At 49.6% G+C, this 25,282-nt stretch overlaps 1 protein-coding gene and 1 pseudogene across 1 annotated transcript; both read left to right on the forward strand.

The window, feature by feature from the left end:
* Positions 1-821: 821 nt before the first annotated feature.
* LOC116599740 (olfactory receptor 2AT4) lies at positions 822-1,793 on the forward strand. The gene has a single exon (XM_032359719.1). The coding sequence runs from the start codon at positions 822-824 to the stop codon at positions 1,791-1,793; it is 972 nt and encodes a 323-aa protein (XP_032215610.1).
* A 627-nt stretch (positions 1,794-2,420) lies between these two features.
* Positions 2,421-5,275, forward strand: LOC116599741 (annotated as a pseudogene).
* Positions 5,276-25,282: the final 20,007 nt, after the last annotated feature.

The following is a 25,282-nucleotide window of genomic DNA, read 5'->3' on the forward strand; positions in this document are numbered from 1 at the left end:
AGTCCCTCCTCTCTGGAGTTCCAATTCATTTCATCCTCATGGAAGCCATGTTTCTCCAATTTATTTTAAAAAATGTTATCTGTGTATTTTCTCCAAGTTTTCCTAGTTGTTGCCATGCAAGTGTTGGGCCACCATGACCTATTACGTCGTACATAGAAGTCCAGATATGTAGCTTAAGAGATATGTGGAAAAAAACGCTGCTCAAGGCATACAAGCAAGAAACAGGTTTAATAAGTATGTGAGCAGAAGCAAGTTGTGGAGAGCCTTGGAGACAGCAGCCCTTACAAGATGGCGGCAAGATGGTAGAATTTGAGTGAGTGCAAAACTAGAAACACAAGCGTAAGGACTTGATTTGAGAGAAGAGACATCCCAAGCCAGACAACATGGGACCCAAGATGAAGACCAGAAGAACTCTTTCTAAGCATTTTTCACAATTATAATTCTGTAATCAACTGTTAAGATCTGACTTTCCCAGTAAGACGTGAACTCTCAGATAGGAATTTGGTCTGCTTTCTTCACTTTCGTCACTGTATCACGTGAACACAACAGAATAACTTCCGTCTGGTAGGTTATTATGAACTAGTAATTAATATTTGACCAAAGAAGAAAGGGAGGAGTTTGGGGTTCCCATGATAGATATCATAGATAAATACACAACTTACAATCAGTCTACTAGAATTGGCTGTAAGTGATTGTGCTTATGTTAACTATAAACATTAAAAAATGTCATTCCAGTGTCCTTTGTTTCTATGGTTTTCAGATATCTCCAGGATCCAGATGTTCCAGCTTCCTATCTCCCAGAAATCCAGCTCTGCTTCACTATGGAGGCCACAACCTGCAATGGATCAGCGGATGGATCACCAGTCTTCTACCTGGTGGGAATCCCCTCTCTGCCAGAGACCTTCTTCCTCCCTGTGTTCTTTATTTTCCTCCTCTTCTATCTTCTGATCCTTCTGGGAAATGCCCTGATCCTGGTGGCTGTGGTGGCAGAGCCCAGCCTCCACAAGCCCATGTACTTCTTCCTGATCAACCTCTCAACCCTGGACATTCTCTTCACCACGACCACTGTCCCCAAGATGCTGTCCCTATTCCTGCTTGGAGACCACTTCCTCAGCTTCCCTGCCTGCTTATTGCAAATGTACCTCTTCCAAAGCTTCACATGTTCAGAAGCCTTCATCCTTGTGGTCATGGCCTATGACCGCTATGTGGCTATCTGCCGCCCCCTGCACTACCCTGTCCACATGACCCCACAAACCAATGCTGCACTGGCAGCCTGTGCCTGGTTTATCGCTCTCCTCCTGCCCATCCCAGCAGCGGTCAAGACCTCTCAGATGGCATATAATAACATCGCTCACATCTACCATTGTTTCTGTGATCATCTGGCTCTGGTCCAGGCTTCCTGCTCTGACACCATGCCCCAGACCCTCATGGGCTTCTGCATCGCCATGGTGGTATCCTTCCTGCCCCTTCTCCTGGTACTTCTCTCCTATGCCCACATCCTGGCTTCGGTACTTCGCATCAGCTCCCGAGAAGGACGTTCTAAAGCCTTCTCCACCTGCAGCTCTCACCTCCTGGTGGTTGGCACCTACTACTCATCCATTGCCATAGCCTATGTGGCCTACAGGGCCGACCTGCCGCTCGACTTCCACATCATGGGCAATGTGGCATATGCCATTCTCACACCAATCCTCAACCCTCTCATTTATACGCTGAGAAACAAGGATGTTAAGGCAGCCATCACCAAAATCACGTATCTCAAGACCCAGTCTTGGATAAGAACCCTCGCACTTTAGATGCAGCTAATTCTGCACTCAGGACACCAAATAACAGTGCCTGAGACAGATTAGGAGCTCAATAAATATTGTTGAGTAAATAAATTAATGAATATAGAATGATAAAAGAAAATTCAACGGAGCAGACAGTTCTAACAGGCCAAGTCAGGTAGACAAGATGACACATCCATGCATTTCAGTCAAACTTCCCATTAAAATAAAAAGTCTACACCATTGGCATAAAGGGCTGAGCCCTTGAGGGCTGTTAATGGTACTCTTCTTGTTATCGGCAAAGTCTAGGGACAAATCCTACCCTCCCCCATATATGTCCTAAGAGATGCCAGGGAGTTGATCTCTGAGGGATGGAGGGTACAGTTCCCATAGGAGGACCATCTTGAAAGAAAGTACCCAAGAGACCTGGCTAAAAGGAGAGAGCTTAGGGTCTAATGGGTCATGGCTCCACAGCAAAAAGGCCTTGCATGGAGATACCACAGGAGATACCCGTGTGGACCAGGGCTAGCCAGTGAGTAGGGCTAGGGATAAAGTGCCCCATGACAGACAGAGAATGCTGGGGTGGGAAAACGAGGCAGAGAGGCCAGGACCTATAAACCAGGACCAGGGATGAGGAAGAGAGATTGGGTGCACAAGATGGAGGCAACTAGGATCCAGGCCGGCTGTGGATACACGGGCTGTGGGACCTTAGACCTGGACAGATCTGGACAAGGTGCGCCTCTGGATGGGATTGCAAAGCAGCCAAGCAGAGGAGGGAAGAGAAAACTGTTGGACTCAGTGACCCCTGAGCACCCCTTTGGCCTTGACCCTCGGCATTTCTGCCTCCCGATGTCCTATTCTGCCTCACCCGGGACTGTTGGCCACAACTCCCTCTCATGCCATGCAGTCGCATTCTTTCAGGTGTGAGAAAATCCCAGAGGCCCAGCGTCTCAGGGTGGGGTTCGGAGAGTAAGGGATAAGCCTCTCAATTTGGGACAGAGGACTTTCACTCTTGGGCAAGGTCCTTGGGTCTGACTTCTGGAAGATTTCAAAGGAACTTGAATTGGCAGATACCATGTCTTGTTTTAGCACTCGCCAGAGGGAGACTCAGAAAGAAATATGAAATATAGATGTCTCTGATGTTATCAATGGAAAAAAAAATGGAAAGGGAAACAGAAAATCTTGGTCCTAGTATTTTCTCCTCAAGTTTCTTCCCTGGAAACTTGAGCTTCTGGATCCTCCAGGAAACATGACATAGAAGAAAGAGCCTGTTTTTGGAAAATGAAGGCCTGAGCTCTGGTTGAGGGCCCTGCAGGTTGCCTGTGGCAGCTGAGAAAGTCCCTTTCTTTCTTTCTTTTTAAAAAATATTTGTTTATGTATTTGAGAGAGACAGAGAGACTAGGGGAGGGGAAGAGGAAGAGAATCTTCAAGCTGACTCCTCCCTGAGCGTGGAGCTCAACACAGGGCTCAATCCCACGACCCTGAGATCACCACCAAGTGTCAGATGCTTAACCAACTGAGTCTCCCAGATGCCCCAACCCTCTGCCCTTTCTATGCTCACTCTCTGGTCTTTGGGGAGAAAATTGTTGCATTTGAAAATAAAAATTTTTTTCCAGTTTTTACATTGTTGGTCTTCCACACAGAGGTGTTGTGAGAAGAGAGAGAAATTGGAGGTGACTCCAGGAAAATCACGGGGACACTGCTCATGGAGTCACCGGAATTAGTGAGACAGGAATACCGATATCTATATAGATTTCTCGGGGCCCTTCATCCAAGGGACAAATCCAACAGGTAGGGCAAATCAGTATCTCCCTTCTCAAACCCCCAGATCTGTGGGTTGAAAACCCAGAATCCCTTCCGGTTCCTCCGAGAGGGGTTCTTTCACCTTTGAGCAGCTACTGCAAGCCAGTTTCTCTCTATGGTCAATGCCCCCCAGGTCCCATGACAATTTGTGCCCAGACGCCAGGGGCCTGCTGGGTAGCGGGCATGCAATGGTTAAACAGAAGCCCCTCAATGAGCCGCGGCAGCCAACCTGAAGCTACAGAAGATACCTATGTCCTATGGAGTCACACAGATGCTGTCTTGGATTCTTTGTTGCTGCCAATTGTGGGAGAAGCCACCATCGGTTCTGACTCCAATCAGGAATGATTCTTCCCATCAAGAGCGTTTCCCTTCACTGTAACCTGACAAAGAGCCTCACACCCAGAGACAACAGAATCCTTCCATAACACGTAACACAACTATAATTAAATAATTATGTGATTCGTTGCTTAGTGTCTCTTTTTTCCACAGAAACATGTCCATGAAGTTAAAGACTGTCTTGTTCAAGTATTTACTCTATACCCAGCATGTGACACATGGTTGCATATTCTAGACACTTTCCCATACTTGATTATAAAAGAAAAGAGGGTAACCTTAATTATGCAGTGATAATCACAAAATTATCATTCCAGAAACATTGATTGTTCTGATTTCCAGATATGATTTGTCCCCAGACGTTTCCACTCCCTACTTCCTGGGCATCCATAGTAACCCACCACAGAGACCATAGCCTGTAATAGATCAGAGGAGTCCTCAGCCGTCTTCTACCTGGTGGGCATTCCCTCTCTGCCTACATCCCTCTTTCTTCCTATCTTCTTTGTCTTTCTCCTGCTCTATCTGCTCATCCCAGTGGCTGTGGTGGCAGAGCCCAGCCTCCATAAGCCCATGGACTTCTTTCTGATCAGTCTCTCAGCCCTGGACATCCTCTGCACCATGACCACTGTCCCTAAGATGCCATCCCTCCTCTTGCTTGAGGACCGCTTCCTCAGTTTCCCCACCTGCTTCCTGCAGATTCACCTCTTCCACAGCTTCTCCTGCTCAGAAGCCTTCATACTGGTGGCCGTGCCTATGACCGCTATGTGGCTATCTGCCGCCCCCTGGGCTATACCCTGTCCTCATGACCCCCACACCGATGCCACCCTGGCAGCCTGAGCCTGGCTCACTGTCCTCCTCCCGCACATCCCCACCGGGGTGCAGACTTCCCGCTTGGCCTTTGACAACACAGCTCACATCTCTCGCTGCTTCTGTGACCACCTGGCTATGGTCCAGAACTCCTGCTCTGACACCAAGTCCGAGACCCTCATGGGCTTCTGCATCACCATGGAGGTGTCTTCCTGCCCCTTCTCCTGGTGCTTCTCTCCTGTGCCCATATCCTGGCTTTGGTGCCAGGATATGGGCACATTTGCATAATCTCCCAAGAAGGACACTCAAAAGCCTTTTCCACCTGCTGCCCCCACCTCTTGGTGGTTGGTACCTACTACCTATGCACTGCCATAGTATCCTCTGTGGCCTACAGGGCCGACCTGCCCCTCAACTCCCACATCATGGCCAATGTGGTGTGTGCTCTTCTCACCCCTGTCCTCAACCCTCTCATCTATGCCCTAAGGAACAAGGATGTCAAAGCAGCCATCACCGAAACGACAAGTCTCCAGGACCCAAAGAATGTGAGGAACCCTGATTCACAGGTATAACTTTACCTACTCACAAATGCTAATAACAATAGAGGGAAAAGTGGAAAATTCAGATAGCCAGGTAGAACAAAAATCTCAAAAAACAGCCCTAAGTGTTTCTCCTCCCTTATAATAAAATAATGATTTTCTTTCCTTTTTTTTTTTAAGATTTTATTTATTCGTTTGACACAGAGAGAGACACAGTGAGAGGGAACACAAGCAGAGGGAGTGGGAGAAGCAGGCTTCCCGCTGAGCAAGGAGTCTGACGTGAGGCTCGATCCCAGGACCCTGGGATCATGAACTGAGCCAAAGGCAGCTGCTTAACCACTAAGCCACCTAGGCACCCACCTTTTCTTAATTCATAGATAAAACATAAAGGATTTTTCTATTCAATTTTTAAGTTATGAATCCCAAATCTCACAAGACTATGAAGATAATTGTGATCACAATTCCATTAGTTCAAAGAATTTTGAATCTCAGAGACTTCAAGCCTTTGACTAGCAAGAAATTCCATCTTTCCCCTTGTGTCTCTTCTTCCCATATTTCTAGATGTCCCCAGGATTGCCAATAGATAGTGTGAATCAGCCTTGTCCTTTTCTGCTGTGGTAGCAAGTCAGAAATCCCCTTCCAGGAAAAAGTCTGACATTGCCACCCTCTAGGTCCTTGTTGCCTGAAAACTCACTGTCACAACAAATACTATAACACCAGTCACACGGGAAATTTTCCTCTGGTTTCTAGACACTCGTGTCATAAAAGTAGAGCAGACCCTTCCTCTAGCTTCTGCTTAGGTAAGGGACGTTCCTTCCCAAACCTGTGTGGGCATCGAAGCCTTACAGTTCTTTTATTTCCCAGCCATTCCACAACAATGGGGAGCTAAGTAGAGAAGTCTTCCTTTACGGTTACTATATTGTGTCTACAACCTCTACTCTTTCTCTTTTTCCTCTTTCTGGCCCTAGCAGCCCAGGCGGGCTGCTTATTCTCCACCCCCGCCATGCCAGATTGTCTCTTGAAGACCTGTCCAGCTTGTCCACACAGGGACAGACAGACCATGCAACAAAAGTATCTGGGGGACCCAGGTGACAGAACCTCATCTCTGGCTCATCACAGATACTCTCATTCCAGTTTCCAGGGTTCAATGTTCTGCCACTCATGGAGCTAACTTTAACCATTTTCCTGTTGCATAAAACCCAAGGTAGCAGGGAGTTCAACCGGTGATGCAGCTCAGCCAAGGGGAGGATTTGTTCCCAGACTCCGTGTTCCATGGTCTCACCAATCCTGTTGTGGTCAGAAAGGGTTTCTGGAAGCAGAATGACAGCAAGGCTCTCAGTATCCTTGTTGACTGCCCCTGAGCAACTGAAATCTGGACTCATGCTCTTCTACCTAAATCACATGCACTCTGCAGCACTTGCCTTAGTCCTTGAAATTGGTCTCTAGACCTCCAAGGGACCACAATCCTCAAGGTCTAAAAAAAGACAACTTAGTAAGTTGCCTTGCCTCTGAGCTCCATAAGCTCTTAGAATCTAAGCTGGGGACGTGGAAGGGATTTTTTTTCTCTTTACTCCACTACCACCCGATAAACAACTCCACGAGTATCACCACATTACTACTGAAGTTCTGTCTTGTGCAAATTCTTTTCTGATACCAGTTTCAGATTCAGTTCAGGGCTGTGGTTTCCTGCGTGTCTGTCAGAGCCTCATGATATCTTTTCATCTTCAGTTCCCCTTCTAGAAGGAACATTGACCGAACCACAACGGATTATGGTGCTACGGAATCCCAGGCTGGTTCCACCCCACTCACTGGGTCCCTCTCCTAAACATTTTTCAGAAGCAGGCCTGAAATAATAGCAGCAACAATGATAACGATAATAACGTTTCCCGCCTGCAGCCTCACCCACCACGAGGCACAGTCAATTCATATCTCCTGGTTAAAACAATAGTTTCAACCTTTTTGCATCACAGGACACTATCAAGAAAGGGAAAACTGATCCCCAGAATGGGAAAAAATATTTGCAAAGCATACACCTGACAAGGGATTAATATCCAGAATATATAAAGAACTCCTACAACTTCACAACAGAAAAATTGAAAGGTGGGCAAAGGAATTAAATAGACATTTCTCCAAGAAGATACACAAATAGCAAAAAAGCACATGGAAAGACACTCAACAACATTAGTTATTGGGAGAAGGCAAATCAGAACTAAAATGAGAAACCACTTTGCACAAATTAGGATGGGCGTTGTTAAGAAACACATACATGCGGAAAATAGCAAGGGTCGGTGGGGACATGGAAAAATTGAAATGCTCTGGCATTGCTGGTGGCTGCTGAATGCAAAGGCCTGGCCTAGGGTATGGCCCCTAGTGAGGGCTCAGTGTAGGACAGTGCTACCCAGGGGAGGGTAATTCTTGTGATAACGATGAAAGACCTCACACAGAGTTAGAGGATGAAAACTCTTCTGTGGTTATGTGCACTTGTATTTTTCCTGTAAGTGGACAGTTTGCCTCTGAGACCTGCTCTCCCCAAGAGGGACGCAGCCCAGCACAGGACAGATGGGCCTGCCTCCAGCCCATACACACGTACCTCCCTTTCCTCTTCCAAGCTTCCAGTTGCCCTAATTGGCCTCCAGCGGGGAAACCGTTCTCGTTGAAGGGCCCTAATTAATCCCTAGGAATTCGGTTCCCCACATTCTCCCCTCGCTCCACTCCAACTCCCTAGTTACTTGTTCCAGACAGGAAAGGAACTTCATAGACTCCCTGAGGAAACAGAGGCTTGGGAGGGGATCATATATGTGGCTTGTGCCAACTACCGTAATGAGGCCCCAGGAGACCCTGCCTCATCAAAGCAGACCCTGAACTTAGAAGGTGAATGCTCAGGCCCCTTCCCAGCTCCTGTTCTGGCTTCATGTCCAGACCCACTGTGCCCCGTGTCATAGGCACTTGCACTCTCACCTGGCTCCCTACGAGCATCTCTGTTTATACAGCTCTTTCCATCCCATGGCTCTGGAGACAGGGTCTGGGTCTCTGCCAGACTCAGGAGGTCCTGCCCTCATCACATCTGTTTCCATCACACACTCCTGCTCATCCTACAAGGCTCAGAGCAAATGCTCCTCAGTGAAGTCTTAGCCCAGTGCTAGACAGGCCACTTCGCCCTCTGTGGGGCATCCATGGTGTGTGGCTCCTGGCAGAGCCCTTAGTGCTGAGGGCCTGAAGCAGAGCTGGTTGTGTGCGTGTTTTCTGGCCATGACCCCTGATCCATAAGCAAGCAGAAGCTGCATCCAAGGCAGAGGAGGCCTCAGTCTTCGTTCTGCTCTATTATCATCTTTACTCCAAGGTGGATGATGCTCTGCGTTGTGTTTGTAACTGTAACTAAAAAATGGCTTCTGCAGTCAAAGAAAATTATGGAAGAAGACCTAAAGCTTTCCTTAGGTGTAAGACTCCTTAGAGCCTTTACTAGGTCCGTATCCACTGGGAATCTCTGAGAAGGTCATTGAGGATGCAGCAGTTCCTAGACTTTCTCACGACAGACCTTTTGACTCCCGGGGATCTTGTGGGGCCAGTGCGCTATTGAACCACTCTGGAAAATTCTGACGTAGATCGCAATTCACAGGTACTCAGTCCAATTGAAAGAAAATTATTTTATTTTCTTTTTTAAAGACTTTATTTATTTATTTCACACACAGAGAGAGAGATCACAAGTAAGCAGAAAGGCAGGCAGAGGGAGAGGGAGAAACAGGCTTCACTCTGAACAGGGAGCCCGATTCCAGCGGGGCTTAATTCCAGGACCCTGGGACCATGAACTGAGCCAAAGGCAGATGCTTAACTGAGCCAAAGGCAGATGCTTGACCAACTGAGCCACCCAGGCACCCTGAGGAAAATCATTCTAAAGCTTCGCCTTTTTTCATATTCCAAAATAAACCCTAGGTGCATTAAAGAATGAATGCAAGAATGAAACTATAAAAACGAAAGGAGATGCAGGCGGGGAACTGTGGCTTCCCAGAGCCTGAGCCTGGACCCCCAGTGTTCCCTGATGATCTGTGGGATGAACACAGGGACTGCAGTGTCACTGACAGACATGCTATGGGGGTAACATGCGATTGGGTGTCTTAAACAGGCTGCTTCAGCTGCAAGATTGATGAGGGTCCATTTTGGCCATATTCCTCCTATGAAATTACATCTAGGAAACTAATAACCTCACACCTGGAAAATCTCCCTCATGGCACCACTTAATGTGACCATCATGTTGAGTCCACCCGCATAAAACCGCCTTTCATCCGAAGCGGTGACTTCAGCTCTGAGACAATGATTCGCTGAAATATGGAGAGAGACAGGGAAGGCTCTCCTGGCCCTTTCCCTGGCAGGGGCCAGCTTTCTGATCAGGACTCAGTCCCCTGCAGGCCCCTGTGGGTCTGAGACACATACTTGGCATCCTAGCTCAGGTCTGGCTACCGTCACCCCTGGGCACCCAGGATCCTGACAGCACAGGTCCTCTTGCCAACACCCCCTCTCTGGCACCCTCCCAATCCATCTCCACCCACCACCACGATGATTTAGCCTCATCTACTTTCCCCTAAAAGGTCCCTGTCCCCGATCTCCAGGCCTGTGAGCTGCGAGGGCAGGGACCAAATGTCCCTGACACCCAGCCGAGGAGCTCGTTCCACTGAATGGGTGGCTCCCACTGGTTAGAGAAAAGTCTTGTCCAGAGATGGAAATGATGTTGGGACAGCCAGGGAGGGAGCTGGGTGCCTTCCAGTGTCCAGGTGCTCACCACCCCCTCCACGTGCCCCAGAGTAGGAATGTGGCAGGCTGGGTGGGCTCCTAGGGTCTTGGATTCTGGTGTCAGGCCTGGTCAGACCTAACATTCTGGGGCATGTGGGCAAATCCTATCCTACCCTGTGCCTTGGTCAGCTAAAGCACTGAGACCTATAACCCCTGATATGACAGAACCAGCAAGGGGCCCAGTAAGGATGGGAACTCAGTCAGTAGAAGCCTCTCCCCATCCTTGAGTCTCTCTGGCTGAGCTCACCTAACCTCTAGAGGTGAGGCACGGTGGCCAGGAGGTCCCTTTTGCCCAATCCCCTTTCTCTGTCTCTCCTGCAGTTCTGCTCCAGCCCTGAGTCCCCCACCCCAGAGAGCAGGCACCGGAGGAGACCCACCACCGGCTCTACACTGACTTGCCATGTGGCCACAGCCCCTCTCTGGGCCTCCATTTCCCCATCCATACAGTGGGGGACTAGAGGAGGTCACTTCTGGGACCCCTGTGGCTCAGACATTTCTGGTCGTCAGCGGCAAGAGGGAGAAGAGGCAACATCATTCATACTTGAGGCTGTGGGGACTCTGGGGGAACAGGCCCTCTGTGGGGCTCGGAACTCCAGAAGCTTCTGGAGAGGCTAAAGCAGGGACCAGTTTGGGAAGATCCTGTGTCAGAACTGAAGAGAAGGCAGGCGGGAGGTCTGGGAGAAGAGTTTGAGCAAAGGCACTGAGGAGACAAGTGAGGAGACCAGCCTGAAACGTGCAGATAGGCGAGGCACAGAGGACACGACTGGGCCAGATCATCTAGCATCTTCAATGTCAAGGAAGATGGAGGGTTTGGCAAAGGGTCCAATACATGCTTTAGGAGGGTCACGTGACCGGAGTGTGGAGAAGGGTGGGCAGAGAACCTTTATGCCAAGGTTCAGGCTGGGACACCAGCCAGAAGGCTCCTGGGTTGGTCCCGGAGAAAAAGATAAGTACTGAGGGGAGGTAGTAGCCCTTATAGGAGGGGGGAGGGGAGGACTGGGACACTTGGAGGGATCCATGACAGGCCTTAGTCACTGACTGGCCCTGGACTCGGAGACCTTAATTACCTCATAGATCACATAGAGAAATCTTACAGACAGGGAAAATGAGACCGGGAGCCGGTCAGAGCCCTGCTGAAGGTCACATAGCAAGATAGTGGTAAGACTGGTCCCAGGCCTCCTGGCCCCCAGCCTCAAACTCTTTTCCCACAGTGATACCGAAACAAAAAAACAAAACAAAACAAAACCCAGAGTTAGAGCCTGAATGCCAAGCCTGGAAATTTGGATTATTTCCATGAGCCGATGGGAGCCAAAGCAGATTCTTACTATTTGGCAACATTTCCTGTTTCGTTGCCTTCCCCAACAGGGAACCTTCTAGTGATGTTGCTAAAATGCAGGACTCGGTTGCTTATAGATCACCCCAACCCCCCGAGCCTTCACACGGAAGACAGAAGCATCCTCTCATCTTTACTAGGAGAAGGCACAAATCTCAGGGGTCCAGAGATTCACCTAAAGCCACACAGAGAGTTGGTAGCCTGGATTTCCCCCAAATCCCGGTATGGCTCGCCTATCCCCTGGTAATGAGACGCAGAAGGCTGAAATGATGGGCCTGGAGGAGGAAGAGTCTGACTCAAGGTCACCACAAGTAGATGGTAGAAGTGGGACCTTGACCTCTTGTGGAGGGGACTCCCAGGGCCGGTGCAGCTGCCCACTAGCCGCCTCCCCTTCTCTGGCCTCCCCTCCATGGCTGCCATCACGTGAGCATGTCTGCATCCTGTCGTCCTCCCTTAGCCGGCATTGTGCCCCCATCTGTCTTGCCAGGGGCTAGTGCTGCGACATCTCCAGGCTGCCTTCAATTACGAGCCAATAAATATGAGATGCGCTGTGCGAGGAGCTGCCGCTTGGGCCGCCGCCCTCCCCCTGCCACCGCCACCTCTCCCAGCCTCTGCGCCAAGGAAGATTGGATTTTGTGCCGTTCATTTTTTATCTCTCCTCCATGTCGGATGGGGAGATATAGGACGTGGGCAGTAGATAATTTTATCCTTCCCCCACTTATCAAGTGCAGCACTGAGATGAGTGTGTGTGATGTCCCCAGGTCAGCTGCTGCCGTCGCAGGGGGAGACACCACCCAAGCCACCAGCTCTGGGCTTCTGCTCTCTGCTGGAGCAGTGACCTGTGTGGTGAAAAGAGTCCTGGACAGGAAGACCAGGAACCGGGGTCCAAGCCTAGGCAAGCCTTGGGCAAGTGTCTGAAGACATTCTGTGAGGCCTTTCTTTATGCCAAGCCCTATGCAGGCAAGCAGGGGTCATAGAGCTGAGTCAGACCTGGCCCCTGCCCTCCAGTCAATTTCAAGTATATAGAAAACACCCTTGGAGGGGTGGCAGGTGTTGGCTCTGGACATGAAGAGGGAGGACGTGTCAGGCAGGGAATGATAGAAGGGTGGGAAAGGAAACCTTCAGGCAGAGGCCATGGGAACTGAGTGAGTAACGTGCTCTGAGACCTGTGAGTGTGGCTGGGACACAGATCAGACAGAATGAGGGAGAGAAGAGTTTTAAGCAAGTACCTGTCTGATCTGATCTGCATTTTATTTTATTTTAAAATATTTTATTTATTTGACAGGGAGAGAGAGAGCACAAGCAGGAAGAGGGGCAGAGGGAGAGGGAAAAGCAGGCTCCCCACTGAGCAGGGAGCCCAACACGGGGTTCGATCCTAGGACCCTGTGATCATGGCCTGAGTTGAAGGCAGATGCTTAATGGACTGAGCCACTTAGGACCCCCCAGATCTGCATTTTCGAAAAATCTCTCCACCTACTGCCACAAAGGCAGATTTGGAGGTGGTGATGGAGAATGAAGGCAGGGAGCTCTGAGAGGAGGTTGACGCCATCAGTGGTCCACAAGAGAGAAGATGAGGCCCTGGATTAGAGCAATAACATGAATCCAGAAATAATAATAATCTCTGTCGTTATGATGAGTACTACCAGCAAGTGTTAGGACCAGACACAGGGTAAGGATTTACATCAGTGTTTCTAATCCTCAAAACAAGTCTTCAAAGTAGGTTATTATCCCCATTTTGTACATTAGGAAATTAATCCTTGGGTAAATTAAGAGAGTTGTCCAAAGTCACATCGCCAGTAAATGGCAGAGGCAGGATTTCAACCCAGGTCTGTTTAACCTTAAAGCCCATACTCTTTCAACTGTGTTCTACAGTTTCCAGAGAGTCTATGAGGGCATAGATCCATCCGATTTTTGTGTGGCTTGAGTGTGGAAAGCGAAGAGAAGAGGGCTCCCGAGGACTGTGTGTGCTTCTGGCCAGGGAGGCAGGGATGGGGAGAGGGAGCCCAGGAGGAAGGGCAAGTTTGGGAGCAGACCATGGGCTTGGTCTTGGCCATGGAATTAGAGGGCAGTTCAGTACGTGGGTGTGGAGCCCAGACCTAGCGTGGAGATAGAGATTCGGGAATGGCCCCGGTTGTGAGAGTGGATTTGGTCATTAGAGGGAAAGTATATAGCAAATGGAAGATCAAGGTTGGAACCTAGAATTCCAGTCCTTAGAGGATAAGCAGCAGAGGACAGATAAGGAATCAGAGTGGTATAATGTGATGTCAGCCCAGGAGGAATGGAATTGCTTCCTGAACGTCAAGGAATCTGAGGCTGCCGGGTGACCTGGGCTGACGGCCCAGCAGGCTGCAGGGCAGCAGAGGAACTCCGTGGAGCAGTCCTTGGTAACCTTGGCAATGCAGCCTTCCTGGGCCCAGTGTTACCGAATGCCTGGAGGGGTCTATCCACACCAGACCCCGACACTGAATTCTCTCTCTTCATTAGATCTGGGGACATCTTTTGAAGCTTCTTTTTAATCTCGATTACATTGGCCATGGAAGTGCTACATCTGGAACGTGTTTTACAACTTATGGAGCTGATCCCGTGTTTGGCTGACGGGTTTTTTCCAGATGTGGATGGACACGCCGTTTTCCCTTCGGAAAGGGGAGGGCATCGTCTCCATCTGCTTAGGGCAGAGAGGGAGGAGTGGAAGTCAGTTTGGAAGAGGAGTGAGGAAGTGTAGACAACACCTGGAGAAACTCTGGCACATGGGCTGTGAGTGGGGGAAAGGAACAGAAGTCGCTGCAGAGTAACATGGGACAGAGGATGTCATTGGCAAGGGAAAGTCACAAGTGGGCTGGGTGCTAAGGAGCCCACGGAGAGACCTTAAAGGGGTGTGTGCGTGTGCGTGTGTGTGTTGGGGAAGGGGTGACTGATGGAGCCTTCCCAGAGGAAGTAGACAGAACATGGGCTCCAGGGCCTTGAACTGGAATGTGGGCAGCCCTGTGGCTGCTATGCTGTAGCACAATAGTCTATGCTGTAGCTGTACAGCTATGCTGTAGCCAGGGGTCTATGGTGAGAGGCTGGATCTGTAAGCCGGGGATCTACGGTGAGACAGCCAGGCTGTGAAACCTGGCTGCATCAGAATGACACGACTGTGGCCCACTTATTGAACTTGAGGCAGAGCTCTCAGCTGTTTCCAAAACAGGGATACTGAATGAGCCTATCTTCTAGGGTTATGAGGAGGACCCAGTAAACTACTTACAAGTAAAGTGCTTACAACAGTGCCTGGCATGCAAAAAGGGCCTGATAGAAGTTAGCTGTTAGCTACTAGAGAGAAGGCAGGAAGTACCAGTACACCCCGTGGAAGCAGTGCTTGGGTGGGATTAAGGATGCCTTAAGGGGATCTGCAGTTCCAGCCGGCTTCACCTCCTCTCACCGGGCCAAACCTCCCTGTTTCCACGGGGACAAAGCTTCGTCTCAAGGACTGTAAAGCATTCATAATGTGAGTGGGTAAATCACCGAGCACCGGGCCAGGTCCTTAAAGATACTCCGTGACTATTCACAGTTATCACCTACTCCCTTCCCAGGGACAGAGACCTTGCTTGGCAGGAGGTCTGGGAAAGATGGCAGAGCTGGGGTCTGGAACTTTAAGTGGGAGAAGGTTTGCTGGGGTGGGGAGCGGGGGGTGGGTACTTACCCTGTGCCGGGCACCCCATGGGCCTTTTACATGTGTGAGCCTGTCCAGCCTCAACCCTCGTCTGCTAAGAGGGATGGCAGTCCAGGGGCCTGTCCCTCCCACAGATCCATGAGGGACTTGTGACCTCCTAATCAGGGGCAAATTCCCTCTTCATGCGAATGAATTGGGAAGGATGGGAGCATCTGGTAGAAGAAGTGAAGACCAAGGGAGGAACCATGGACTTGGTTGTAGCCACGAGAGGTCATGTGTAAGCAAAAGCTGGACTCAGCCCTCTGGCTAAGTGTCAGAGCTGGAATTAGAATCCAAGGGCCTTCTTCCTCCAGAGCCCACTCCTCCTGCCCCAAGGGCACCAGGGCTGCTTCTCTTCATCCCCAGCTCTCACCCTCAGACCCTAATGCCTCTGAGAGAAGGGGATGACAGATCCCTCAAAGCCCAGCCAGAGTCCTGTGAGTGGGAGCAGAATCAGATCCCAGCAAGAGGGTCTCCCAAAGAGCGTGGAAATGGACAGACTCAGGACTGATTAGTTCTCTAACCCCACCTTCCCCTTGGGGCCTCCTCTTGGGATCCTCCAACCCCTTGGTTTCCCCACCCTTCTGGGGACCTTGACATTCATGCAGAAAGTACCCACAGTGGCTGGGCACCAAGTTTTAGGGCCCTGGGGAGGGTAAGGAAGGGTATACAGGCCCCAGATGGGGGGACAAGGGCCAGACCTGAGCAGTGGGGATGAAGATAAAAGCTTCCCCAGAGTGGGTTCCAGGTCTACAGAGGGCCCAATAATGTCCTTGGATCCTGGCAACTTCCTAGTGAAGTCAGCACCATCCTCCCCATTTTACAGTTGTGGAAACTGAGGCTCAAAGATATTGTCACCTTTCCAAGACTACAATGCCATTAAACGACAAAGTTGGGACTTCCCCTCTGGCCTCCGGACTCCAAGCCCAGGTTCCTCCTGCCCCTGCAGCTGCTGCTTGTCCCCAGGAATGGCCTTCCTCCTGGGGAGCTCCCCTACACCGCATCCCACCTCTGCCATCAAACATGGAAGAGCTAGGGCTCTGGGCCAGCAGCTGGATGGGGAGAGGTCCACCGGGTTGCTGAGGTCTGGCTGCCTGCTCTTGTGGGGGGTGCGTCACAGACGCCACTGCCAGGCATCATCCCAGCCACTCCCCCTCCTCCCTAATAATTAATCTCCAGCCAGCAGTCCCAGCTGCAGTGCTTTCATCATCCAATTACCGGGGCTGCTGGCACAATCAATCTTGGTCACACAAATGCAGGCAAATCTGCGGCTATTTGCACGGCCATTACTGTGCATAGGACGTTGAGACTCAGGTCATTTGCCTTTCTGACATGGCCCATCATTTCTCTGTGGAAGCTGCCTCCTCCCCTTCCACCTCGTATCCGCCTCAGCACACAGCTTCCCTTCACCTCTCCTATCTGGATGTGGTGGGGTCAAGATCAGAAGACTCTCTGTGACCTTGGCCAAGGCAGTTCACCTCTCCGAGCTTCTATTTCTTCACCGGTGAAACAGAAATAACATCAGTGACCTCACAGGGTTTTGTGAAAATAAACACCCCAAGTGTGGCAAACGTAGGATGTTTATTGGTGGTCTCTGCTAATATTCTTAATAGTTACATATTTATTTTAGTGTGTATTTTAGGAAAAAAAATAAAACTGATATATCAAGTCTATGATTTCATGAGTATTATTACTTAGGAGATAGTGAGATTAGGTATATACATAAAATCTGCTGAAAAAAAATATTAAGAACACCGATTTAGCAAAAATCATGGAAGAGGCATGAGAAGGAGGGAAGTATGGAAACCCGGAAGTCATAGCTGAGTGGTGCTTGCCTTCATAGACATTTGTTCTGTCCTCCATCCTCCCACTCCCTGCAGAGGGGAATGGCAGAGGGGGGATCCAGAGGAAGGAGAGCCATCCTGCTCTGAGGGGCGACCCAACTTAATCCAGGGTGTCGGGGAGATCACCTCAGGGCCCCTCACTCACATGAGAGATCTGCCCAGGCCTACTCCATGCAGGCCCTGTGATGGGTGCTGGCAGCGCAGAATGCAAATGGCAGCCCCCTGCCTTCGTGGAGCTCCTAGTCTCCCTCACTTCAAAACGAAACCCTTTCAGTGTCTGTAAATGTAGCTGCCAGGACCTTTGCTTGACAGGATGTAGAAAAGGACTTCCCCTGAGGTCGCAGGCTTGTGGAACTGCAGGGAAGGCCCCCAGCCGAAGATAGGAGGCTCGAAGACCACACTCTATTGAGACTCTGTGAAGAAACACACGAAGGTCTTAGGAGGGAAAACAGGGGGATGTCAGCTTAGGCCTGGGAGGAGCGCTCTGTTCCTGTGAAGTTATTGCCATGATGGAGAATGGGAACTATTCCAGAGCTCCTCGGAGAAACTGGGCATGCCGGCCAGGAGCAGAATCTTGCTCTCTTACCCAGGCAGGAAGCCTGCTGAGCTGGGAACCCACAAGCCCACCCCGAGCGGTGCGAAACTTGAGCGGGACGAAGTTTCTAGTAGAGACATCCAGTGGCAGGAATCCACTGAGAAGGTGTGCTGTTCCAGCCAGCAGCCATGAAAGGAATGTGTGAAGTGTTCCCGGAAGGATGCAGAGGTCCCCCTCCTAGTTCCTCCTGGCTGTAGGCAGGCGTGGAAGGAGATCGCTGGTTACAATGGGGCCCGGGTCTGTCAGGCTGTCCAGACAGCCTCAAACCCGGTGAGGGTGACCCACCTACAGAAGAGGCTGGGCCTTGCACCTCTCCCAGAGTCAAAGGACAGCTCAGCTGCCACCACGGAGCAAGGCCTGACAACAGAAGGGGCAGAGGGGTGCCGAGGGAGTCAGGCTCAGCCTGTCTCAGCTGGTGACAGGGCAGCAGGTTCACCAGTCGCAAATGGAACTGGACTGAAGCGGATCCCATGCCCAGGCACACAAACAGAACCTCCTTCTCTGGAAGGCCACAGCCCCTCTCAGGGCATTTGAAACATGTTGTTTCCCTGGTGGGAACAACAGTGCTAAGTGATGCTTCAGGGCGGCTTTGAAAGACCAGCCAAAGGCAAGGCTATCAGAGTCGAGGCCGCCTGCCGCCTGCAGCAACTTGGGGGAGATTGCCACCTGGTGGACAATGTTGGCAGTGCCGCGGGGCTACAGGTGGGAGCACTCTGGTCCTGACTTTGTGTGACCTTGGGCAAATCACTGCTACTCTCTGAGCCTCACTTTTGTCATCTAAAATGTGGGATAGCGAAACCAGCCTCTCGGGTCCATGGTGAGCTTTACACTAAACAATCGTACTGATGTACCCATCTTGGGCAGGCTCTCAGCACACGTTTGACCCACCCGGATCTTGTTCCAGCAGGACTCTGAGCAAGGGGTCAGCCCCAGGAGATTGGGGAGATGGTGTGGGGGTGTGGTGAGGCAAACTCACAGATCCCTGCTCCTCGGGTTTCTCTCACAGCCCCCACCCAGGACTCATTCCATGTGGGGGGAGCCGTTCTCAGCCCAAACCCGGACAGTTCCTGGGATTACAGAAGTGCAGAAAAGTGGGGTGCTGACTTCACAGAGCCTCCGGATCAGGAAACTTGGTTCCAGCCTCCATTCCATCACTTGTTGTGTGACCTTCGGTACTTGGGCAAGTCTACGCTTTTATTTCTTCTTTTATACAAAGCAGGTACTTGCTCCTGGCCCAGAGGAGCAGTGAGGACTGGCTGGGCAGCCTGACAGGACATGGTCACTGCCTTCACTAGCACAGCCGTTCCCGTTGCCAGGAGCCCAGCCTCCTCCGTGGGTCACTGTGGTCCCCCTGATACGAGAGAGACCCCTTATGGCTCGAGTTTCATTGACAAACTGCCTCAGGCCCCCTGGCACTGCCCAGAGATGCAAATAAGAAGAAAAAAGGCGGGGAGCGAGAGGACAAGCTGGCCCATCCCTGCCCCCATTGCACCACATAGACACACTCTGAATCCTCTCGACAACCTGGGGTTCACATTATTGTGCCCACTTTACATGGAAGAAAAGCAGCCTCAACGAGTTTAATAAATTGTCCAAGGTCTCACTCAGCTGTTTTTTTGTTTCTTTGTTTTAAAAAGGAAGAAAGAAAGGAAGGGGGGAAGGAGTGAGAGCTAAAAAAAGAAAAAGGACTAAGAGCCTTTACTGCCATTCCAAGTTTCCTTATGATTCCTGGCATAACCCTAATTTCCTATCATTTCGCTCTTTTCCGTAAGATTCTATTCAATAAAGTGCCTTCTCCTTAATGTCATTTCAGTGTTACCCTCCCTACTGCCACATCCTTCCACAGTCTGTTACTAATTCCTACCCACAGGCCAGAGGACCCACTGTCAAGTACATAGTCCTCTTTCGAGAATGGTCTGGGTACAGGGTAGCTCTATCCCAGGCCTAGGTCAACCTCTCTCAGACACGGCAAGAGAAGAGGCAGCTCTTGATCCCAGCACCTCCCAGAGAAGCCAGGCATGGGTTCCCCAGTCCAGAGCTCTCGGGAAGTCATGCTTAGTTTCACCTGAGGCACCCCAATCCGGGGCTTTTCCATGGTCTACCCTGTACTCATGGGAAAACAGGCATTTGCTGCCTTACAGGTCCATCACTGGGGAGCTCTGCATTGGCTGGATTTCGGCTGGGCATTTTAGTACGATACACCAAAAACAGCAGCCTTGCCCAGACACATCACCTACCTGAGCTCTGGAACCCAACTCCGCAGCTGGTGGGATCAGGGATAGCTCCTGAGCAAGCCTAACTGTTTGCAGCTGTGGATGCATCCTTGTCAGTCTCCACTGGGCTCAGGGAGGTCTGATGAGGGAGGATCTGGCCCTACCTCCTGACTCTGGGTGGAACAGGAGGCCTGTACCTTCCGTTTGCAGTTCTGGAAGCACTGGGATACTCACTGGCCTGGAAAACAAACATGGCACCCTACTCCCAGCCCCACCCCGATCCTCCTGAGTGTCCCAAGGAAACTGTTACTTTCCAGCAAGGTGGAAACTTGACATGAGGGGTGGAAGGCTGACATACCAGACTTTGGCCTTATGATTCAGCTTCTCCTTTAGGTCTTCTCTCACTGGTTCCTGCTACTGTTACCACACTGACCTTGGGAACCTCACTCCCAACTTTTCAGGATCCAGGCCTGTGGAGCTCACCCAAGTATCCCTCAGTGCTTGACAACACAGCAGATGCCAAACTACGGTGTTCAGACTGGGCTTTAGGAAAGGTTTTCCAGTAACAACACAGACCATGATGCAGACCCAGATTACTGGGATGACAAAGAAGGTGTCCCTCAGCTCTGGCCTGGGAGACTGCTCAATAACACCTCCCTGAATCCAGGGTTCATTTTAACTCAGGCTACCAGGGATCATCTTCTGGGTCATTTAGATGTCATCAAGTCTCAAACCAAAGAAGTGAGGTCAGGAAAGGCAAGCGTGTCCTATCCTGCCTGATATCCACCTTCAAGTTCCCAATTTTGGAGGATTGAATATGGAATGGCCATTCATTAATTCATTCAACAAATTTTTATGGAGTATCTACTATGCCAGAGGATGGATTAATATGGAGAGCAAATGGACATGGTACCCTACCCTCAAACCTGCCCATAGGACTTGACCTTAACCCAAACTCCCTGGCCTATAACCATCTTTCAATTTCAGTACAGAAACCTCAGCTTTCGAATTGGGCACACAGAGTGGCAAAAAGGGCACCAAACATTCCTGACCATTTTCCAATGTCTCGATCCAAAGATATCTGGGCCTGGGGCCCTGAGAGGAAGGAGCTAAGGAGAGGGTTATCAGGAGAAAGCAAGGATTACCTTTGCCTATGGCACACACTGTGCAGCCACCAAGGGCAGAAACGGACAATCTAAAAGAGAGACTGAGTCAGATTATTGACCTTTGACCCTCATACTAATAGAGTTCAGCAATCTCTAGCTTGGCAACTCTCCAGGCTTAGCTCACGCTCTGTGCTGAACCTCACGCTCCCCTGCTCAGGTATGAAAAGCCCCTCTTCACGGAGCTGGGTCCCCAGCAGCCCCACTAACCCAGAGCCTCTTTTTCTGCTCCTTCCTTGGTACTCACTGAGTACAGGAGTCTTGTAAATCTCTTTTCCAGTCAGACAATCACCCTATGCCCACAGGCCCACGTCTGTGCCCAAGCTGTGGTGTCCCCTTTAAGCTCCATAAGATTCGACAAGAAAATCAATAGGAATCCCAGGCAATTACCATGCCACTGGAAAGCCAAATTTCTGACCCAGGCAAGATGCTGCTCGTTGGCAGCCTAGACATTGAAGTTAGACATCTATTGGGGAAATAAAACGAGCTTCACACAGACGTTAGTAATAGCAGGCTATGCTCATCCTACACCTGGAGCTGGCCAGGGTGTGAGTGAGCGGGAGCTGGGGCAATGGATGGAGAGGGGAGCACTGAAACAGAGCTCGCTATTCAAAGAGTAGTCCATGGACCTGCAGCATCAGGGATGACCTGCAGCATCAGGATGTCAATTTTCAAGCCCCACCCAGATCTACCAAAGTAGATTCTTGGGGTTGGGGTGGGGAGACAGGAATCTATCTTTCTTAACTTTTCCAGGTGATTCATATGCACACATAAGCTGAAAAGTACTGTGACCCCACTAAGCACACTTGATGGGCCAATATAAGAGTACTACAGGGGAAAATCGTAATCACAGCAGATCCCATTCTTTGATGATCTGTTTGATTTTTATCTAAGTTTAAATACACATAGATGGGGCGCCTGGGTGGCTCAGTGGGTTAAGCTGCTGCCTTCGGCTCAGGTCATGATCTCAGGGGTCCTGGGATCAAGTCCCGCATCGGGCTCTCTGCTCAGCAGGGAGCCTGCTTCCCTCTCTCTCTCTCTGCCTGCTTCTCCATCTACTTGTGATTTCTCTCTGTCAAATAAATAAATAAAATCTTAAAATAAATAAATAAATAAATAAATAAATAAATAAATACACATATATTATTTACACTTAACCCTCACCACAATCCTATGAGGTACTTTTAGTATCTTAGTTTTTATGGATGAAATTATAGTTAAAATACTTGTCTGATCATTTCTCTTTTCCAAGGCTCGGTTTCCTCGTCTGTACGCTGGGGAGAATAAGGTCTTGTTCCCCTGGTTGTAAGGGTTAGAGACAATGTAGGGTGGACCGTCTCCATTGCATGATGGGCTCAGGCCTGGCCACTGGGTACAGCTCCAAGGACCTGGCCTAGGTGGGGAAAGGCAGAGGTAGGGTTGCTCTCTCCAACCTGTGGCTCAGTCCGAGGCCTGCCCGGCGCATGCTGGCCCTGACCTTCTCACTCGGCACTAAGAAGGCTTCACCTGCCATCCAAGTTCTATGTTTACCCTTCAAGAGAATCCATGCTCTCACCCTGATTCTATTTCTGGTTGATGACAACACAATCTGTGTTTAGGATGACGCTGGGTCGTGGGAGGCAGCTGTTCTGAAGTTTGGAGCTACTGGAAAATAATCTCCAGCTAGATCTGGGTTTCCAAGGAAAGAAACTAATGCATTACTTTTTTTTTTTTAAGATTTTTAAAAAAATTATTTTTAAGAGAGAAATTAAATTAAGCACACAGGCAGGGAGAGAGGCAGAGGGAGAAATAGGCCCCCCACTGAGCAGAGGGCCCAATCCAGGACTCGATCCCAGGACCCTGGGATCATGATTTGAGCCAAAGGCAGACGCTTAGCTGACTGAGCTGCCCAGGCACCACTAATGCATTTCCCTTGAATGAAATAAAAGGGGAAGAAAAACCTTTGGTCTGAGAGGCCACTTTGGTACGACTATAAAATTACTACAGGGGTCATCATCATGAGCCTCTTACTGGAGACTGGATGCCTACCGTGTTCCAAGGGATTAAGAGGTACTATCTCTGCCTCATGTCACCTACAGCTCTGCTTCTTATTTGCCATATGACAAAAATATAGGCTTGGAATCGGATCCGACTTCATCACTTACAGGTGTGTGACATTGGACCACATCATGTAACTTTGTTGAGCCTCAACTTTTCCATCTCTAAAATGGATTGTTGAAGTAAAAGAGATAATGGATGTATAACAACCCACAGTAGGCACTTTACAAATGCTATTTCTCTTACATCCTTCTTTCCTGTATGTGCTATGCCTGGCCTTATGGTGGGCACTGAAAACACAGATGACTCAGACCAAGTCCCTACGTACTTGAGGCTGAGAGTTCCCTCTTTTATACCCAAGCTGGATCATTCTTCATAGAATGGTCTGGGGCAAAATTGGAAGGTTGGGCAAAACCATGAAGGCTGCAGTTTGTTAAGGACAGGACAGAGGTGAGGCAAGATCGCTGTCCAGCCTTGCAGTGCCTTCCTCCGTGCGCCCCCCTGCCTTCTCCTCCTTCCTTCTATCCATCACCTTAATTTTCAGCATTTGACTGTCAAATGTTGCCAATGCTGATGGATAATGGAGATAAAGGAGTGAAAGGTAATTTGTCCTCTATTTACACGACATTGCACCAGTTCCTAAGCCCTCCTGAGGATTCAGTAGCTCCTCGCCATAACTCCTGGAGGGTGGGAGGGCAAGGATTATCCCCCTGCTGTAGCTGAATAAATGGGTTCCCAGAGAGGGCCAATGGCTGGCACAAAGTTGCCCATCAGATCAGTGACAAGCTCTAGGACAAAGACCCGGGTCCCTTAGTCCGGTCCTTCCTCCATTCTCTCCCAAGGACTCTCCTGGTAGTGTACTCTTTAGGGAATGCTGTTAACTTCAGTAGACTGCACTGAAAGGTAATGCGGTTCTGTTTCAGGTAGTGACTCACACACAGGTTGGGGTACCAAGTAACCAAATTTCCCGTGAACATGGATAGTCTTACTCTTTTACCAGCAAGTGTATATACCCAACTCAAACTGGCTTAAGAGGTAAATAAAAATCAAAAAATTTTGGCGTGGGGGGGCGGCACCTGGGTGACTCAGTAGGTTAAAGCCTCTGTCTTCGGCTCAGGTCATGATCCCAAGGTCCTGGAATTGAGCCCCGCATCGGGCTCTCTGCTCAGCAGGGAGCCTGCGTTCTCCTCTCTCTCTACCTGTCTCTGCCTGCTTGTGATCTCTGTCAAATAAATAAATAAAATCTTAAAAAAAAAAAAAAAAGTTTGGGGGATTCTATGTTCCCTTAACAGGGAGAAGCCTAGTAGGGATTATTAGGACTGTTTCTGCGTGGCTGCATTCCTTCAGGCTTCTCCTGCATTCAGGTATTTTCCACCCATGGAGAAGAAGCTGTGGTTCCAGGCCTCCAACCTCCCATGTTAATGCTCCCAGTGGAAATGGTACTTGTCTGAAATGGTACTTTTCTTTGGATCTGCTATTACTAAAGAGCTAGAAGCTGTGGCAGTGGGGACAGCCTGATCAACCCAAACTCTGGAGAGGTCTTAAAAGTCAGAACCCTCAAAACATGTAATAACAGTAACTAACAAAGTTAAATCTATGGCATCAGCTCTTCTGGTATAAGGGTATCTTTTATAGTCATTGGACTTATTTATGTTTTATGTACTATTTATGGTGTTTGAAATTTCAAAAGGCTCAGCTATACTAAATTTGTAACTGGTATTTCTATTGAAGGCAGTTTAATCAAATTCGTTACTGCTTAAGTATTCAAGAGATTTTCCATGTTTTACCGAATAGGAATTTAAGAAATTGAGCACCAGGGACGCCTGGGTGGCTCAGTCGGTTGAGCGTCTGCTTTTGGCTCCGGTCATGATCTCAGGGTACTGGGATGGAGCCCTGTATCAGGCTCCTTGCTCCACGAGGAGCCTGCTTCTCCCTCTCCCTTTGCCTGCCACTCCCTTTGTTTGTCCTCATTTTCTCTCAAGTAAAATCAATCTTAAAAAAAAAAAAAAAGTTACGAAGTGCAAGAAAAGGCCTCAAATCCATTTTTCGAAAGAAGCTGGGTACAAACTAGATGAAAGTATTAGGATGATAATCACCTCACGGTTCGACAACAATGAAACACACAAACAGCAGTCACCAGAATTAAGCTCTTTATTCATCTCCCTTGTTCCCAAGAGTTCTGGTAGTTTCTATAGAACAGAGGGCACTTTAAGCACTTTGGATCACAGAGCAAGACGCTCAGAACATTGAACCACGGCGTCAGCCCCAGAGTCCTGGAGGAGGGGCAGTTACAGAAATGCCAATCAGGGACAGAGGGGAAATACCACTGACATGAGAACCCATATCAAGGCTTGGCTTTGGACTTGGGCTGTAATCCTGAGA

Source organism: Mustela erminea, chromosome 9, assembly GCF_009829155.1.
Source record: "Mustela erminea isolate mMusErm1 chromosome 9, mMusErm1.Pri, whole genome shotgun sequence".
NCBI classification, from domain to species: Eukaryota; Metazoa; Chordata; class Mammalia; order Carnivora; family Mustelidae; genus Mustela; species Mustela erminea.

Excerpts from the sequence above, each read along its gene's own strand:
- LOC116599740 (XM_032359719.1), top strand. The coding sequence starts at position 822 with ATGGAGGCCACAACCTGCAATGGATCAGCGGATGGATCACCAGTCTTC.